The sequence below is a fragment of the Macrobrachium rosenbergii genome, chromosome 16, assembly GCF_040412425.1.
Source record: "Macrobrachium rosenbergii isolate ZJJX-2024 chromosome 16, ASM4041242v1, whole genome shotgun sequence".
Classification (NCBI taxonomy): Eukaryota; Metazoa; Arthropoda; class Malacostraca; order Decapoda; family Palaemonidae; genus Macrobrachium; species Macrobrachium rosenbergii.
The window spans coordinates 16,354,942-16,375,912 of record NC_089756.1 but is presented as its reverse complement, the minus strand read 5'-3'; the positions used below and the strand labels follow the sequence as shown (position 1 = coordinate 16,375,912).

The window sequence follows — 20,971 nt, the reverse complement described above, 5'->3', positions numbered from 1 at the left end:
AAGTCGTTTACTTCCACACCCTTTTCACTTAGTGTGTGTCCCAAGTAGTCTATTTTCCTTCTGAGGAAATTGCACTTCTTTAACTTCAATTTAAGATTCGCCTTCCTTAGTCTCTTTAGTACTTCTCTTACCAGTTTTATGTGTTCTTCAATTGTATCTGTTGCTATTATCAAATCGTCTATATAGCAATGTACATCCTTGCCTAATAAATCACCTAAAATCTTATCCATTAATCTCACAAAGGTTACTGGGCTTGACTTCAGACCAAAAGGCATTCTCACATATTGATATCTACCGTTGCTTGTACTAAAGGCAGTTAATGGTTTACTTTCCTCGTCCAAAGGAATTTGTAAAAATCCTTGCAACAAATCTATTGTGGTAAAGTATTTCTTGGATCCGATCGTTGTGATAAGATCTCTCATAGACGGCATTGGATAAGGATCATTTTCGGTTATCTTGTTTAACCTTCTAAAATCTACCACTACTCTGTAGGTTTTATCCTTTTTTGGAACTAGCAAAAGTGGGAAAGACCATGGAGATTTTGATGGTTCTATTATTCCTTGCCTATCCATTTTTTGTACTTCTCTTTCAATGATCTCCTTCTGGGAATGGGCTACTCTATAGGCTGGTATGTAGATTGGCTTTGTGTTCTGTGGAATGTCTATTCTATGCGTTATTTCACCTGTGTTACCTAGTGTATCGCCCTCCATAGCGACTATGTCTTGGTATTCACTTAGCAAATCTATGAGTTTCTCTCTAGCACAATCTTCTTTAATATCTTTCAAGTGAGACCCTATCTTAGCTCTTCTCAGTTTTATGTCCTGGGCTAAATTTTCAGTTTCTTTATTGATTGGTGCTACCGTTTCCTTCTCTACAACTTGAATGGGAATGGTGTATACCTCTGCTAAACCTAATTCTGTTCCCTGTGTTAGCCTAACCTTTCCTCCTCTGTTATTCATAACCTGCAAAGCTATTTTACCCTGCCTGACTTCATGTAGACTAGAAGAGTAATGTACCCCCTTTACTTGTGCTTCTTCAGTAAGCGTGAGAATTTCCTTCCCTTCAAAAATTGGATTTACTGTACATTCTATCCATGCGCTCTCTCCAGGTTTAAGTCTTAACTCCTGTCTAATTTCAAGTAAGTTTCTTGGTTGGATTCTAAGTGAGTATTTATCTGTTGAGAGCTTGTGCTGTATACTGAATATCTTCCCTCTGTCGTGTCTTTCTTTAGAGTACTTCTCAATGAAGAGTGCTCTCGAGTCGGGATTCTTCCTGTTAATTTACGTAGAGGTACTCTAGAAATTTTATGACCCCTTCTAATCACTAATTGCTCTCTAGGTGCATTAATGCTGATACCTTCTCTAGCCATAGTTGGATAACCACTTAGCAAATGTGCAAACCCTAACTGTATATCTCTTACTACTAGAACCTTCTCCTTTAGTGAAATTCTTCCTAGCTTAAAAGGAAAATCTATTTGTCCTACTATTCTGATATTATTACCCTGAACGTCTGTGATTCTGCAGTCTACTGCTGGGTTCAAACTTAAGTGAGAAAAATACATCTGATACACCTTTTCTGACATTATATTCTTAGGACTCCCTGTATCAAAGAATGTGGCGATAGGTTTCTCTAAACCAACATGTGCGGGAAATACTGGTCTATAATTATATTCATTCCCTATATTAACTTTGCTAACCTGTCTAGTTTGGCTTAGGTTTTGCAATCCGGTCCTTCCCTCTATTATGAAGGAAGACCCATTATACCACTGGAGTGAAAATTTACCATTGTGTCATCTGATATACTCGCAGTTTGGTTAGTATCTTGATACCTATTTGGGTTTGAACTCCTATTCCTTCTAGCTTGTGGAGACTGACTACGGTCTCTACCTCTGCCTCTTGGCTGAGATCTATATCTAGGTGTTGAAGCAGGTCTATTTCTGCAGTCTCGAGCGCTATGCCCGGCTCTCTTATGGAAAGGGCAGTAAGCTATCCCTCGACAGTCACTGGCATAATGTCCCTTCTTCTGACAGTTATAACACGTGACTGTTGAAAATCCCCCTTGAGTTGTATTACCTAACGTCCTAATTCTGGTTCTATCTGAATTCCTAGAACTATTTTGTCCTCTTTCTTCTTGTCCTATGGTGACTAAAGGTCTGTATATGGGGTTCCCTTCGTGATTTCTATCTAAGATTCTTGCTACTTCCTCTTCGATCTCAGCTATGTCATCTGAAGTCTCCCATTTTCGGGTCATCCTTCCAATAGCTTCGGCTGGCAAACTTCCAATCATGAATGCTAACCTAATAATGGTTTTGACGTCAGCTACTGACATTTTATCTGTCTCTGCCCATTTAGTGGATGTAACTAAGTGACCCCATTCATTCATATTGTTGTATAGCTGGGAACTCATCCCTTGGTAGCTTCTTTTGTCTGCCTTATAACAGTGAGCTATCCTTGCAAGGCTGATAACGGGATCTGTTTCGCCTACTGTGGAATATACCTTCCTAAAGAACTGTTTCATTTCTTCCCAATTCTTAAGTCTCTGATATGTCTCGGAATGGACATATCGTTCTAAGGCTGGTATCCAGAAACCATGCGATCGCATTTGTCAATACGAAGGCGATCGCGGTTGTATGGTCCCAAACGAAGAACTATCGTGGTATCCAGAAATCATACGACGCCCTCGACTTCATCGCATCGCATCGCTGGTTAAGCAGGCTTACCAACATATGCGGTTACTGGGAATGAAATGCCTGGAATCGACGATTACAATACTGTATCAGTATCATAGACAATTTCTTTTATTACAGTGACATTGAATTAAAATGTCTTTATGTCTTTACTGTTTATTAGGAAAAGATACTGCATATCTGTAGTATATTTTTTTTACTTGATATTTGCTGTCCTGGTTCCGCGCGAAAATGTAAACAAAGAGTCGGGAAATACGCAAGCAACTAATCAGGAATATGGAGCGTGCACCCACAATAGCTGATTCTCAGCGTTTAATGCTTCTTAATTTAATAAAGGAGCATGAGAATGTGATCACCGACCGATCTACAGGAAGCAGAACTTTGGAAAAAACCGTGAGGGGTCGTGGGAAGATGTAACACTAGTTTAACGCCATGTATCCTGACCAACCTCCTCGTTCATGAATGCAGTCAAGCGCTGTTTCGACCATGTAAACCGCAGGTAAGAAACCATTTTTGTTTTGTAATTGTAGTCAGGGCAACTTTAGGCTGCTGTGAGTAAAATGGTGTGTAAACTACCAGTTAGGTTAAAAGAAATTTAGGCTATGAAAGGCCTAGGCTTGTGCTGCCTGTTAAATTGTTAATAATAATCACATCAGGCTAGCCTAGCCTAGCTTATCCAAGGGAACACCAGTTTATCATCTAAAGCTATTTTTATATTATATAAATATATTAATCTTCAAATAAATAGAATGGAACATATTAGAATAGGTTAAGTAAGGTTAGGCTAACCAAATCATAGGGGGTCTGAGGGGGCATAGCCCCCAGCTAAATAAGCATGGGTGCTCAAGGAGAGGTTAGGTCAGTAATGTCTAGCTTATTACAAAAGCAGTTGGTGTATCAGGCATTAGGTTTGTATAATTTGACGTGAATTTGTAACTATTAATGTCTTTTATTAGGAAATTTGGGTAATATTCTAATTTAGGCTCAGAATAGCTATGTGGAGGGTCTTACAATTTATTTTCATGGTGGATAGAAGGGCTGGAGCACACAGTAGTATTATCATATTGTTATTGGGTAGATTTGCAAGTAAACTAAGCATTCATTAGCTTACAGCCAGTTTATTCGTATTTTAAAAAGTGATGGTAAAACTTTGGCTATTTTTCTTATGGGTATACGAGGTTTTCCAAATTATAAAACTGTTTTAACGTTAGGTACCTGCTTGCAAACTAGGCTAAATGATTGTTTTTAATAAAAGTTTAGGCTGACATTTGAGATCTTGGCTGTTGTCTGCAGGTGGTCATCACAGGATGACACCTGAAATAGGCTAGCCCTTTTTTTTAAGTTGAGTTCACACGTAAGCTAGCATGTCTGAAGCCTGCATAATGCCTACCAGTATGCAAGGCTACGATACATTGTGGCAGGTATGTGAACTGCTTAGGCTAGACTATATTAGCTTAGGTGGTATTATTATGCTTTATAATGTGCAGCTCACTTTTCCAGCCACACAAAGCTCACCTTATTTTCTTAAGTGCTCATTAATATTTGTGTAAATGCTTAAATGACATTTCTTATGAATTCAAACATGCGATAGATGTTTTAACTTATTATTCTGGAGGTGGAAGAGAAGTACACAGGACGGTAGGTTTTTTGTTATATTTTGAAATAATCATTGCAATCCCTTTTTAAAGTCACAGTCGTTAGAATAAATTAGAAAACCAATGGGGAAACATATTTTTATTCTAATATATTTTTTTTTTTTTACTAGAGTGAAGCAGGTAGATGCTGCCATCAAGAAGAATTTATGCAGAACTGGTGGTGGTCCTCCACCATTTCTTCGAAAGTCTTCTGAAGAGTTTGTCATAGCTGAATCACTGATGACAGAAGAATTAACCATGGACAAGATGTGATTGAAACATTTCATCAAGTTGATGAAACAGAAGAGCCCATACGTGATGTTACAATAAGTAAGTGCTCTGATGTTTTCAAGAATGAAATATATAAACTAGTGAACCTTCAACTTTTTGATGGCCATTACACTCTTCCTGTCAGGAAAGTTTGTAATGCCTTTGGGGAAAACAAAATGGTTATGTTTTTATTATTGATGGCTGGGTTTAAGATAACATTTTAATGCTGTGTGCCCCTAAAGGTTCCAGCACTTGTATACTCAGTTCAGAAGTGTGAACGCTTAGTTGGAAGGTCATGTGAATATGTTGATTTGCCAGATTTCAGTAAAGCTTTTTAAAATCACGGGTAGGCCTCTTAAATAGCTTACTATTTAGTGCCCAAAAGATTTTATAGCCTAGCATCTTTCACTGTTTTGCACATATTTAAGCCTAGAAGCAATACTGTGCTAGAAGATGGTGTAATTAATGAAGTATCTAATGCAACACAAGTAATTTTAGCAATTTTTCATTATATATATGTATATAATTGTATATTAATATATATGTATGTAATGTATACATATATGTATACATATATGTATGTATGTATGTATATATATATATATATATATATATATATATATGTGTGTGTGTGCTGCAGAAGAGATTTACATCTAAGGTGCAGTAGATCAATTATTTATTTATTTACTTATTATTTTCAGGTATTACGGAGCCACTGCCTTTAACCTCAGCACAATTAGAAAGTGGTGTTTCTTCTAATGATGCTACCTCTACAATACAATCAAGATCAACTTAAAGATTGCCTCGCCTTCTGCAGGACACTGGCTCTTGCGTTGGCAGCCTGTTATGATATAATTCTTAAACTAGTGTTTCTGAATAATTTGTATTAGACATCATAAGTGAAGTTCTAAATAATGGTGTTCTGATTTGACCTGAAGCACAGTTGTATTCAAATATTTTATCACCATTTTTATCTTGCAAGTACAACAGTCATGTCTTTCTCAAGGTGTCAGATTGACAACTATGGTAAGAGTTCCTGAATAAATCTTATGTAAAAAATATTTATCCTTTATCCTTTCAGTCAATTCTAGTAATCTAGAATGAATTACCTCTTTTTAACCCTAGATTGCTTTTGCCATTGAATATTTTTTTCAGGATGAACCAAAAAATAAATAAATCCATTAGTGTTCCTTTTTAAAGGCAAACATACAAGTTATATTTTCATATTTCATTAAGTCAATAAGAAGTGTATTTTCATTTTCTTGGTATCGGGTACAATTTACCATGCACATACAGCTGCTAGCTTTCTGACAAAAGCATTCTTGGTTTAATGTGTTGTCACTATCCAGTTCAATATTTAAAGGGTTCTTCAATATTTAAAGGGTTCTTAAATGATGCAAGTGATAAGATTATAGATTTATTGTTATTAAAGTGCAAGTCACCAGAACTGAGGGTTCCTTGCACTGTAAGCAAAACAGCTGCAATATCATCCTAGGTGCATTTTTGGGATGTACAAAATTTGGAAAAATATACTTTAAACCTAATTAACACAAAACAAATACATAATCTCTCAACCTACAAAAAAAACTGTCAACAATGTGGGCCCTACGTTGAGCTTCTTGGATATTGTCAGCCCTTTCAATGATACCCACATCAGGTTCATCAGCATCATCCAATTCAAGATTTTCTTCATCCTATAAAGGTATTTTGTTTGTTATGGCACAAATATGAAGGACTGCACAAGCAATTATTATGTTCTTAGTGTTATTAAACTTTGTTCTAACTGGTATTGATAACTGCAACCTTTTTTTTTTTATAAAGTAGTCCTATGGCACGTTCTATAAGATTGCGAGTTTTGATGTGCGCAGCATTATAACGTCTTTCTTTGTGTGTATTAACACGAAATGGTATCATTATATAAGAATGGCATGGATAACCACTGTCTCCCAACAAAAGCCTCTATGCATGCCCGATTCTAGGCTCTGTGCTAGTCTTGAGGTAGAAAATATTTTGGAGTCATGAGTAATGAACCCTAAGCCCATGAGATCTACCTGTGGCCTCCCAAAAAACAATAAAGAATTCTAAATTAGCGTGTCAAGAAAATGCATTTCCACATCCTCCAAATTAGCTTTATGAAAAAAAATATATATATATATATTAACATTCTCCATGTATGGGTTGTTTGTACAGTATTTCTCCAATTTTGCCTATCACTAAAATTACATCACCCAACATAGCTCTCTGCAAAAATGAATCATGCCATCCTCCACATAACATATTTTTTATATTCACTAGGCTAGGGAATGGCAATTGGTAAAATTCTAGTTTACTTATGGATGCATATTTAAGTCAGGAGGGGGTCCAGGGGGTGAAGCCCCGTTAGGATCTAGGAAAGGAACAGGATTCTAAGTTGGGTTAGGTATCTGGCTATTAGCCTAAAGGAAATACTGAAAATTCCTTAATAAATATATCAGCGCAGAGAGCGACAAGAGATGCTTCTCTCCGTAACTAAACTAGAACTTTATATATATATATAGCCTGTCATGCATCAGTAATTTGGCAATTCACTGCCTGTGAAAGCCATCGGCAATCCATATAGGTAGCCACTACCTTAGGCAATTAGCTTCATACTTTTTCTTAAAAGGCTTGGGCAATCTCACTTTCGCATCACATGCAACCTAGCCTAGTCATTTACACCGCACCATATACTTTCTAATTTCCTTATTATAAACAGCTCCTACATGGAATTTCAAGCTTGCATCACCTAGCAGTCTCCCTGTGAGCTTCAGTGGCTGTACTCATTTCAACTTTCTTGGGCAATATAACACTAACATATTAAGATTTCTAGATGTATACCAATTAAATACGTAATTTTGTATTGAAAACGAAACTCTAAACACGTCAACGAAGCCTATTTTGAAGGAAAAGAATTCCAACAGAGGTGGCCGACTGCCATTGTTTTTGTTACGATGAGCTCGAATTCATCCGTCGTCGGCAGGCAAGGACAGGCAAAGACTTCTTAAGAGTATTCTTTTCAAGACCTTTGTTGCGTTGTTATTCAGGTCTTTTCACCACAAATTGTTTCATATTTTCAATAGACATTGTAGATAAATCACTTTGGCGCACGTATTTTGAAGCAGAGTTGAAATTTACATTCTTTCAATTCTGCCATCGCAAGGGGGTACCCATGCGACGCCTCCTTCACTATGGTTCCAACATTACATTGTCAAATGCGAATGCTTGCGTATGTTCGCATGGTTTCTGGATACGGCAACACCATCGCGATCGCATACAACGAACCGTCGTATGATTTCTGGATACGAGCATAAGTCTCTCCCTGCTTCCAGATCCAGATAACTCTTCGCTTCACTGAGTTTTTCGCTATCTGTGCCTATTATGTTATTAAGATGTATGCCTACCTGCTCTATCCAGTTTTCTAAGTTACAGGCACCCTGACCTTCTTTCCTTCCGCAAAATTTGGCTATATGGTTAATTGCATGTCTTTTATGTGTACCTACAGCTGCAGAGACTGGGCTAGTTGACTGTGTTCCCCTATCCATAGTTAAATTATTGGTTTGACTTCTTGTGTAAACAGGAGTTCTTACACTATTAGTTTGTGCCGATCTCCTCCTGGGCATTTATTCACTAATGACCAACACTTTCTTAACCAATGAGTATAATGGCAGTAATAATAAAGCAAATAAAGTCAACCAGTTCTTAAAATCACAAAAAAAATTCACAAAAGATCATAAACACTTCTACCTTACTTAAAGTAAAATTAATCAATTGCTAAAATTTCCCCGAACTTCTAAATTACTGATTGGCGGTGTTAAAAAAAAAAAAAAAATCCCTTAACTTCCAATTATCCTTGACAGTGCTGGTAAAACAAATAAAGAAATTATCACTTGCTTCAAAAAAATTAAAGAAAAATAATCTTCGAAAAACTTATGATTCTGAACACCTTTAAGCGAACAAAAAACAAGTTGAGATTTCTCGATCGAAAAATATATAAATTTCAGCTAATGAATGTTACATAAGAAATTAAATGCTTAAAATAACCGTAGAATGACACAAATAAAATACAGAAATTATGGGTTAGTCATGCCAAACGTTAAATAAAGTTTAGTAATACCAAATGTTGTATAAAATTTAGTAAAAAGATCGATAGTGCTTAGTTTAAAGAAAGAGAAAAAGAAAAAATACTCTTGTTGCCAAGTCTATTTAATTTACGTATGAGTTTTGAGTTCAAATGAATATCAATACAAGTGTTCTTAGTCGACTTAATTTTGTGTGTTTCTAACTCAAAGAAAAAAAATTTTTCTACGTGTGTGTGTGTGACCGTAAGGACATTCTTACTGTGAGTCGTTTTTTTCTCTCGTCTTTCTGCGCGTATTCTCTCGGCAGCTTGATTTCGTTATTCGTAGGCTTTCATCCAAGGGTTAGGTTGTTCGTTCGTCTTCTTCTTCAACGTCCTTCCGTCACTGCGCCTTAGCTGGGGATCTTGCTCTCACTCGGTCACGGGAATCATCTCTCTCTCTCTCTGGGGCGTAGTCTTCTGCTTGGTCGTAGCGTTGTGTGTGTTTGCGTGGGGCGTATTTTATTTCTTCTTTGCAGAGTGGCGTATGTTATGTTTTGTCTTTGGTGTTTTTCTTTGATCACTTGTTTATTCTATTTTCAATTGTTTATCTCACTTCACTGTTTCGCCGACTGTTCGTGATAACTACCTGTACACCCGCGGTTATCTCACTTAGCTGTTGATATCTCACCGATCGCCATCGGCTGCAGCTTTTGTTATCCCACTTAGCTCTTGTTATCCCACTGCTTTCGTTATCCCACCGCTCGCTACCAGCTGTTGTCGGACCCTGTTTCTTTCCTTCAAAGGGCCCAACACTAAGGTAACGTGTCCGGCGTAGGGCGTGTGGTAATTATTGTAAGTAGGAACAAGTGACTCTTTAAAACAGTTATTAAATTGTAAATTACCGAGGTTAAAGGGAAAATGATTAATTGTTCCCGTTTCTTCTTTATTTGTGATTTTTGTCTTACAGTTCCACCTATAGTTCTTAACTGTTTCTTAATGGTTCGAGACTTTTAAGATAATGGTTTCGAGACTTTGAAATAATGGTTTCGAGAGACTTAACGAATTAGATTACGGGGACTATTGTTTGAGAGAGTCTTTCTTCACTAACACACTTCTTCTCTTTCTGTCTTTTCTGCTTCCCACACTTGAATAGTTCTCTCTCTCTATCTTCCCACTCTCGACTTTTCTTCTGTCTCTCTCTTTTCTCTCCATGACTTTTTCTCTCTTTTCTCTCCCACCTTTTTCTGTCTCCTTTCCTGTATGCCTGTCCTTATATCTCCCATTTTCCCTTGTGTCAACCATGACGTCATATTCTGGGCAGGTACTGCTTTCTGAGGCACCTCCTCCACTTGCTTCATTCCAACTTTTGGAGGTGTGTTTTAAGGAATTCCTGTTGATTATTGGGTATTTGCTCCTTGTAGGATGTCTCTAGGTCTCTGGCACTGATGGCATTTGATTGGCCAAAACATCTAGGCTTGACCTGTGGGCGTGGCTTATTTCCTTGGGCTATCCTCGAAGTCAAGGGGGGTTGGGTGTATTTTCCCACACTCTGCTAACCTTCGCAGGACCCTCGTGGATTTCGAAGGCACGGCCAGATGCAATTTCTCTTAGCACCTCGTTAGTGCTGGTGTGTTCTTGAAGATATGGTTGGCGACTTGTTTTGACAGACTGGGAGATTTATTGCGTTATGGTCCTTCGTACTGACCCAAATGGAAATAGGATATTTCTACTTCGAAAAAATACATTTTTCTCTATTCACTCGATACATATATATATATATATTTAAAGGACACATATAAGCATTTCATAGCTTCAATGCTTTAAGATGTTATCGCGGAAGGTTAGGAGTGAGAGCGAACTAGGTCGAGAGATTTGATGCAAGATTGCTGAAACAGTGCATAGTTTGATTCCTCAGCTCTTTGCGCGAGAAGCTCAGCAATATTGGAGATCAGGTGATCTCCGAAGCGCTATGTATGTTCGTGAGTACGTGCGTTACTTTGATCTAGATTATGCCAAAATCTGCCCTAAAAGTGAGTTTGATCGTTCATTAACGTGATAGAACTGCAGTTATCCAGTCATAACTTTGAAGTGGTTCCAGGCTTTGAAAATCGGCAGATAAGGTAGAGTCTCAAATCTCTGTTTTTATGGGAGAAAATTGAACTTGTGATTTTTACCATGACTTTCTAATCATTATGAACTTATGAACTGGTGTGGGAAATTTAATATGAATATTCATACCTCTTTTATATTATTATTTTATGTTACGTTTGCCATATTTTGGTTATGCATTTTACATTTTCCATTATTGTGTTTTGTATTTCATATATTTTTGGGAGTTTTCTATCATATTTAATTCTTTCGACAGATGTCTGTGGACTTGTGGAAATAGCTGGGTGGTTTGATAAAGAGGACATATGCAAGTCATTTGCAATGTCAGTCTCTATGTGGTAGACCTTTTTTTTGACATGACATTTAGTTGTTGATTTGGGAGTATGTGAGATTTTGTGTATTTCCAGGCTATTAGCCATAATGAGACTTCTTTAGTCAGAAGTGCTTCGCAATTTAGAGTTTAGTTATCTGACTTGATAATTCATTTATTATGCATTTTAATCTTTGCTTTGTTTTATTCATTTCTTGTTGGGTTATTTGAATAATAAACCTATTTTTGTAGGAAAGATTGTGTTTCTTTAAATAGTCCATTTAATTACTTGTGAGAATGAGTGAGGTCAGGGAGAGAGAGAGAGAGAGGGGGGGAAAAAGTGCTAGTGAGATCAGGGTCGAACCTTTTTACGTCTTTTTCCTGAAGTTAGATCGCTAAGATCACGCTACATACACTTCCAAAACAAGTGTTGATCTGTTCCGTGTAACAGATGTTAATGGTGGCAGCGGTGTGCGAATGGTAATGGTGGCAGCGGTAAAAAGTTAAATAGTCTCAATTAGGGTAGCGAAAGAGGGAGATTACTAATAGACTAATTGGTAACGTTGATGCCCAAGGCATAGGCGACCTAAGGCGACTGGGCCGTGAGCGTGATGAGTGATCACCAGTCTTAAGAGAGCGAGTTTCATAGGTGGGTCGTGATTACTGTTTAATACGGGGAATCTTTTTTTTTCTGTCTATGTTCGAGTATTGGGAGTGGGGAGTTGTGAAATAGATCTGGGTGATCTCTAGAGCAATGTGGGGTTAACAAAATACCCAAATATGTGTGAATAGTGGTGATTGGGCGTTAATTAAGTTAAATGGTGATCAAAAAATCACGATATTTATGCTTAACCAAGCAATAGTGGGAAGTCAACACGTTCCATTTTCTTTCGAGTTGGCGGACGTCACAAGTTGCACAGAGCTCCGTTTTCTGTTTCAAATTGGTGAGTACCCCATTCTCATAAATTTGCGCAGAACTCGTTTTCTTTTCTGTTTCACGAGTGATAGGCGCTCAGTTTTCTGTTCTTCTTTTAGAGGGGGTAACTTTTGCTTTTCCCTAGTGTTTTATGTTGTTACGCTCAGGGCGTGTAATCACTTACAAAATGCAGAACGATGCAGCAAGCACATCCCAATCAGTTGTGGTGCATAAGGTGACGAGCGTTAGCGCGGGAATTACTAATTTTAAAGGGTTAGTTGACGGGAAGCCAACCCAAAATATAGAAACTTTCATTGAGTCAGTGAACAATTACCTGGATTCCAAGAAAATTACGAATGGCGCTGAAGCTTTAACAGAGGCTAAAGCGTTTCTAGATCTGGATAAAGGAGATATTGGGAAACGGGCACGCAGTTTCGGGTTCAGAAGGTGTAAAACTTGGAATGAACTGCAGAAATTTCTACGAGCTACTTATGGCGGAGTTCAACATGAGTATGCAGTTCGGAATTTGCGAGCGTTTCTCAAAATAAAGAAGGGCAACGATTCATTGGTCACATACAGTGCGAATTTATTTGATGCAGTAGGTGAGTTAAAGAAATCTATAACAGGCTCTCCATAGGTAACTGGAAATAATATCTCCTTAGATAATTTTGAAAGATTGTTACACTTTGCTTGCCTTTTAATGTCGGTCCCAGATGTAATTGTAGATAGTTTTGACAAAAGAATTGATCTGGATACAGACAAATCCTTTTTGTTTGCACAGATTAATAAAAATCTATCAAAATGCCCGACACTGGACAGTAGTTTTGTACAGGGAGGTGCAAAGATGTCTGCTGCGGTTTGAAACCACAGAATAAGGCTAGTCCTCGCATTCGGGAAATGATGCAACAGCGAAGACATGTGCACGAGTAGAATCGAAGAAAATTCCAGAGAGATCAGTCACAACGATACGTTGTTTTAATTGTGATAAACTAGGACATAGTAAATCAAATTGCAGAGTGAGATATTGTTCAGCTTGCAAATCTTCAGATCATGGGTGGAAATTTTGCCCAGCCACAAAGAATAGAGATTATTCAGGGAAGTCACAGGGAGGTTTTTCTAGATATGACAGGAGAATTCCACATGATGCAAGTTCTAGATACACAAAGGAACAGCAGAATTTTCACAAGATAAGTTCGAAGACGGACACAGGATAATGAGCAATCAGGTCTTAGAATCACTAGAACCTAGGCCGATTGTACGTGGATTTTCTAATGGCAGTGAAATTTCTATTTTCATTGATTCTGGTAGCTCAGTTAACTTAGTAAATGCTGACCTTTTTCACTCGAAGTTTCCAGAGTGCAAATTAGTCCCTACTAGTGAGACAGTGTGTGACGTACAAGCGTGGAAACTGAATATTTTAGGTTCGTCATTTCTTACGCTTTGTATCGGCGGAAAGACAATAGTAGAATCATTTTTGGTCATAGAAGGATTAGCCTTAGGTGAAATGGTTTTGCTAGGACACCCTTCTTGCATGCGACATAACATCAACATTCTTACGGGAATTCAGGGGATTACAATAGGTGAGCCAGGTTGTTTTGTTCCATATATACACAGGAAAAAACTTGTGAGAAACCTAAGACGCAGTCTGAGACATGTGTAACACAGTCATTAGAGAGTGAAGATATTCAAAAATCTTTCAAAGGATTTTTGTTGAAGATATTGAATTGCACCCGCGAGTTCCTACATTAATTAAAGTGTCGATGAAAGAGAAAAAGTTTCCTTCTCAAGTATGCGTTGTTGAGGGAACCGAGAAATTCAAAGACGTTGTGAGTACGGTGTCAGTAAATGAAGTTTCAGTCGCAGGCGTGACTACAGTAGAATTAGTTAGCTATCAAGACTCAGTGAAAAAATATCACAAGGGTACTTATGAAATTGATTTTGAAGAGTTTAATGAAGAACATAAGATAGTGAGTTTTTGTGGAGACAGTAACACGTTTCCCAGGAAGGAGCAACAGTTCCGAAGTCAGGTTCTGCATGAACACTTGGCTAAAGTTGATTATCCTGAATATTCAGATAAAGTAGAGAAAGTGTTGAAAGAATATCTAGATATAATTGCTTTGAAGGGAGATAAATTAGGAGTTACAGATGTTTTAGAACATTCAATCTGCTTAGAAAAGGGTACCAATCCCATATATATTCCAGCATATCGAATTCCCTTTAAGATTAGAGAAGAAGTAGAAAAAGAAGTTCAGAGGTGGGAGTCGGAAGGCATTATTAGGCCGTCCAATTCTCCGTTTAATTTTCCTTTGCTTGCGGTTCCGAAGAAAGACGGTAGTATCAGAGTTTGTGTAGATTTTCGTAAATTGAATGAAAAAACATGCCCAGATAGATATCCTGTAGCTTGTTTGCCTGATTTGTTTGTTGAGATCGGTGGCAAGAATATATATTCATCTATAGATCTTATGCAAGGGTTCTTACAGGTTCCGCTTTGTGAGAGTAGCCGTAAATATACAGCATTTTCGGTACCAAAGGGACATTACGAGTTTAATAGGATGCCTTTTGGATTACAAGGGTCCCCAATAACATTTACTAGACTGGTTAACACAGTACTTCATGGCTTGTTAGGAAAGTCGGTGTTTGTGTACATGGATGACATTCTCATATGCACAGATACAATTGAAGAACATCTAAAGGTGTTAAAAGAAATCCTCAAGCGATTACAGTTTGCTGGATTAAAAGTCCAATTAGCTAAATGTGAGTTTCTGAAGAGAAAAATTGTCTATTTAGGACATGTTATCTCTAAAGAGGGAGTCAGAGTGAATGATGAGAAAGTTAAAGCCATTGTGAATTTTCCAGTTCCCAAAACCAGGAAACAGATTCGTTCGTTCCTAGGTATGTCGGGTTTCTTTCGCCGTTTTGTGCGGAATTTTTCTACAATAGCGTCTCCATTGACAGATTTGTTACAAGAAGACGTTAAGTTTGTTTGGGGTGATAGTCAGCAATTACCTTTTGAGAAGCTTAAGAACGCTTTGGTGAACCCACCTGTTTTGAAGTTTCCAGATTTTAGTCAACCGTTCACCTTGGTGACTGACGCGAGTCAGGAAGGTATAGGTGCATGTTTGATGCAGAAATTTGAAGGAAAGTTTCATCCAATCGCTTTCTATAGCAGAAAGTTCAAAACGCGTGGTAGTAACGAAAGGCTGATGTCAGTTGTGGACAAGGAGGCTTTCGCAGTCGTCTCTAGCCTTGTTCATTTTAAGATGTTGTTGTTGGGAAATAAAGTTGAGATTTTTACAGATCATCAACCGTTGTCAGAGCTTTTTAATAAGCCAAATTTGCCGCCCAAGAGAGCACGTTGGTTCCTGACATTGAGAGATTTTGATGCAAACCTCAAATACATTGAAGGTAAGCATAATGTAGTTGCAGATGCATTGAGCAGATATTTTCCAGTTGAGGATGAGGAAATACACACCAAATCCTGTGTGGAAGACGAGAGTAAATATTTGGTGTCTAATGTCTCTGATACTAGTAGTTCTGAGATATCGCATGTAGAGGACATACACGTTTCTACAGTGCATACTTCGGGGAGAAATAGTGAGTCGGCAGTCTTGGGAGAGACTGTTGTTCGTGATAGTGAGAGTAACGCCGTGTGCTATATTACGGGTGAAAATGTCACTTGGGACATAGGCTTGCTCGAACAAAAGCAAGATGAAGATAAATTGTTGTCAGATGCTAAGGCATTTCTTAGGGGAGTTTCACCAAGAAAGGGTATAAGTTGCCTTTTCTGGTCTAGAGTTAGAGAATAATTTATTGGTGAGGAAAGTTAAGTATAACTTATGAAGTACTCGAAGCATGGGTGAGATTACACAAATCATCGTGCCAGAGAGTCTAGTACCACAAGTTCTAGACATTGTACATTGTAAATTTGGTTCTCCTCATTTAGGTGTGGACAAGACGTATGAAAACGTCAGGTCAAAGTTTTTTTGGAAAAATATGTTTTCCGCAGTAGAAGCCTTTGTGAAGAAGTGCGCTATTTGCAATGCAAATAAGCCAGCGACGACAGTGTCGTGTCGTTTGGGTTCATATCCCATACCACATAGGCCGTTTCAGAGAGTGCATATGGATATTCTGGGTAATTTCTCAGAGTCTGCTTATGGGTATAGACATTTATTAGTGGTCGTTGATGAGTTGACTCGCTTTGTCGAGATTTTCCCACTGAAGTACAAATCAGCTGAGGAAGTTGCTATAGCGTTCTTTAAGGGGATAATTTGTAGATATGGTGTTCCTGAATGTCTGCTCACAGACAATGGTAGGGAATTTGTTAATAAGACTTCAGACGGTCTTGCTAATTTACTGGGAATAAAGAAAGTGTCTATAATCCCGTATAGACCAGAAGCGAATGGGTTATGTGAGAGGGCGAATCGGAAAGTAATCGAAGCGTTGCGCATGACAGTGGGCGGTTCCGATACACATTGGGACAGATCGTTAGATGAGGTAAGACATAGTATCAACACTATGGCGAATGACACAATTAAGTTGTTTCCAGCAGAAGCTTTGTATGGGTACAAGTTGAAAGGACCTTTTGATTTGTTGCCAGAGCAAGTTAAGGGTGATGTTACGGTCACTTCGTTGATAAATACAGCGAGAGAAAGATTTGCACATATCAGTAAAGACCTTGAACTTAGTTCGCGCACAATGGTAGAGAAAAGTAACGCGAAATCGAGGGGAGTAGCTTTTTCGATGGGTGATAGAGTGTTTGTTAAAGTGAATGTTCGGAATGATTTGAATTATAAATTAAGTCCGAAGTTCCACGGACCTTTTGAGATTGTAGAGATCAAAAGAGGGAATAGATTTGTAGTTAAAGATGTAATTACCGGTGTGACGAAATTAACTCTTATTTCGAAGTTGAAGAAAGTTGGGATGTAATGGAATATTTGTATATAGTTATGTAAGGGGATATTTGTATATAGTTAGAGGGATAAATGGGTTAATATTTGTATATATATGATATTTATTTTTTTTTTGTCTCTTGTTCATTCTAGATGTTGAAGTTCTTAATCATTTGTTTTCGAATGATTTTAGGAATTGAGACATGGGCTAATTTCATACGAGATTTGACCCGTGTGTTATTGTGTGATTGTGTTATGATGTATTTTGTCATCTGACGCAATATCTTTGTTGTTTAGGATTTTATTTTATTTTTTTGGGGGGGGAGGTACTTAGTATATCGGACCGAACAAGTCTGATCTTATTTTTTTCTGGTTGGGATATCGAATTTGACTATTTGGATTTTTTTTTCAGTTTCTTTTTTTAAAATGAAGGGAGCTGTATTGTGAGTAGTTGTAGTTGTTAAGATCATGGGAGCGATTGCCATTACGTCAATTGCTATTTTGTTGAGAATTAGTCAGGTGTTGCGAAATATTTGCTAACCGGAGTAGAACTTTCATATCTTTTACGAGATATGATACCTTTTAGTGTTTGGATAGGATTCTCGAGTATTTCTTTTCTGTTGGATAGAATTTTTTTTATGAGTGAGTTCCGTAGGGTTATTGTGCTTAATAGTGAGTTGACTGTGGATATTCCGGATACACACTTGGAATTAGTTCACATTAAGAGTGTTTGACTTTTGCATTAGTAGTTTTATTTGGTTCAGTAACATGAAACCTTTTTGTTATTAGACCTTTTTCAAGTGTTTTTGGAGACTCAGTAGTGACATGGGATGGATTGGAGACCATGTTCATTTTGGGAGATCAGTATCAGGGTTCGGGAGTTGATTATAAGACAAGTTGTACTTTAGTTAGAGAGAAGTATGTGTGTGACAGTAGTATTTTCCAGTTGCAAGTTGTATCTGTGGGTGGTTGTGAATTATCATTAGTTCATGGACAGACTCCGACAGAATGTGACTTTAGACAGTTCCTGCGAGATTACCACATTGTGTCCACAAGCACCCTTACTGCCGTGTTTTGCAAGGAGTGTGCAGTTACAATGATGTGCCAGGGGAACAAGTCGACATCATTCGTTCTTCAAGGGTCCAAGCTGTTTGATGCTGCATGCCGTGTGATGTCAACGAACTTCTTGGTTATCAGCCGTGCTGTATTCAACAGTTCCGAGAAGATAATTATGCGTCATACGCATAACGAGCATTTGGTAGTGGCGGTATCTACAACCAAGGTGCCAATGACTGTTCCACCGTTGGAAGACATCGACGATCCCGTGATGTTCGAGTATCAGGAATATATTATGCCGACAATTTTAATCGTCTTAATAGCTATTTTACTGATAATTCTTGTTGTGGGGGTAGTAAAGCTTATTCGTGTTTGTAAGATTGCTCTAAGAACACAACCCCAGTGACTTTGGAAGTGCGTCATGAGAGCAGTCCTTAAAGCTGCAGTGCAGTAGACATTGCTAATTGAGCATAGCTCTATTTTGTTATGGTTTATACATATGTTTTTTTATTTTTAGTTCGCCATTAAGAGAGCGAGACGCTCTTATGGGGTGGCCGAGCTCTATTTAAAGGACACATATATGCATTTCATAGCTTCAATGCTTTAAGATGTTATCGTGGAAGGTTAGGAGTGAGAGCGAACTAGGTCGAGAGATTTGATGCAAGATTGCTGAAACAGTGCATAGTTTGATTCCTCAGTTCTTTGCGCGAGAAGCTCAGCAATATTGGAGATCAGGTGATCTCCGAAGCGCTATGTATGTTCGTGAGTACGTGCGTTACTTTGATCTAGATTATGCCAAAATCTGCCCTAAAAGTGAGTTTGATCGTTCATTAACGTGATAGAACTGCAGTTATCCAGTCATAACTTTGAAGTGGTTCCAGGCTTTGAAAATCGGCAGATAAGGTAGAGTCTCAAATCTCTGTTTTTATGGGAGAAAATTGAACTTGTGATTTTTACCATGACTTTCTAATCATTATGAACTTATGAACTGGTGTGGGAAATTTAATATGAATATTCATACCTCTTTTATATTATTATTTTGTTATGTTACGTTTGCCATATCTTGGTTATGCATTTTACATTTTCCATTACTGTATTGTGTTTTGTATTTCATATATTTTTGGGAGTTTTCTATCATATTTAATTCTTTCGACAGATGTCTGTGGACTTGTGGAAATAGCTGGGTGGTTTGATAAAGAGGACATATGCAAGTCATTTGCAATGTCAGTCTCTATGTGGTAGACCTTTTTTTTGACATGACGTTTAGTTGTTGATTTGGGAGTATGTGAGATTTTGTGTATTTCAGGCTATTAGCCATAATGAGACTTCTTTAGTCAGAAGTGCTTTTGCAATTTAGAGTTTAGTTATCTGACTCGATAATTCATTTATTATGCATTTTAATCTTTGCTTTGTTTTATTCATTTCTTGTTGGGTTATTTGAATAATAAACCTATTTTTGTAGGAAAGATTGTGTTTCTTTAAATAGTCCATTTAATTACTTGTGAGAATGAGTGAGGTCAGGGAGAGAGAGAGAGAGGGGGAAAAAGTGCTAGTGAGATCAGGGTCGAACCTTTTTACGTCTTTTTCCTGAAGTTAGATCGCTAAGATCACGCTACGTACACTTCCAAAACAAGTGTTGATCTGTTCCGTGTAACATATATATTACAGTAAACCCCCCATATTCTTGGGGGATGTGTACTGCACCCCCCGCGAATAGCTAAAATCCGTGAATACTTAAAACCCCTCTTAAAAACACTTACAACTGCCTATTTTCAGAGTTTAAACACAAAAAACCCTCTAAAAATGCTTATACCTGAGTATTTTAATAGTTTTATCACAAAAGGTGCATTTAGTCATGAAAATGATATGAAAATACAGTAATTACTGAATATTTCTCAGTGAAAAATACCATGAATGGGCTGAATTTTCCATTTAATAATGTGTGTATATACATTCTCATATATAATATATATATATATATATATATATATATATATATATATATATATATATATATATATATATATATATATATATATATATATATATATATATATATATATATATATATATATATATATATATATATATATATATATATATATATATATATATATATATATATATAGTGACAGTTTTACATGAAAAGAGAACATCAAAATTAAAAAAAGAAAATTATTACAAGGAGGAGCAAATCCATCCATCAAGTACTACTAGAGTGAACTTCTCTGTGGGAAAGTAATAGGCATGTGTTCGTATCCACCTAAGCAAGATGACTATTCATAATATGCATATGGTTTCCAAATTTGTGCCAAAGTTTAAGGTTAGCAAGGCAATGGCTCATCTCTTAAGCATACTTGAGCAATAGTACTGCATTCCTATACTGTAATAACTTTAAATGATATCTGAACATCTATCAGCTTTAGTGCTTTTCAAAACAAAAATACTGACAACTGCAAAAATTAAAAAACTTACCCCATTTCATACTGTCGACAACAAGCTTCACGAAAATCAGTCACAGGGCTAAGTTCAGCATGGATGGCACGGCCACCAAACCACCGGTTATTTAAATCCACAACTGCTTTTTCTGCATCCTCTTCATACTTGAACTAAAAGAATAAAAAATATCAACTAACTATGAAGCTCACAAGCCAGCCCATGGAGAGCAAAGATTTTTAGCTAAGTGGCCTGGTTAAACTATTTTTATAACTAACTAATCAACTAAGTAACTGCATACTATAACTATTAAGATCACAACACCTAAGATAGCTAACAAAAAGTGAACCTTACCTATTGTTATTAGGTAGTGTAACTAAACCACTGAGCTAAAGTACTTGACTCTTGTAGGGTGGCCATATGGGTTTGCCTTCAATAATAAAATTTAAATCTTATCTAATAACTTATAATTCTTTATAATGATGATGATGATGATGAACTTGACATAATTAAATCTTATAAAATGGATACAGTACACTGAAAATGATAAACCTGATACAAGAATTAAACAACCTGTTTCGTTCAAT

The 20,971-nt window shown here is 37.2% G+C and overlaps 1 protein-coding gene across 1 annotated transcript in view; it reads right to left on the bottom strand.

Moving 5' to 3' along the window:
- Positions 1 to 20,971, bottom strand: part of LOC136847112 (splicing factor U2AF 26 kDa subunit-like) — a 64,793-nt gene that overhangs the window by 20,312 nt on the left and 23,510 nt on the right. Inside the window, exon 5 of the mRNA XM_067118446.1 lies at positions 20,424 to 20,557. Within this exon, the coding sequence (XP_066974547.1) occupies positions 20,424 to 20,557 (134 nt within the window). The remainder of the gene's footprint in view (positions 1 to 20,423; positions 20,558 to 20,971) is intronic.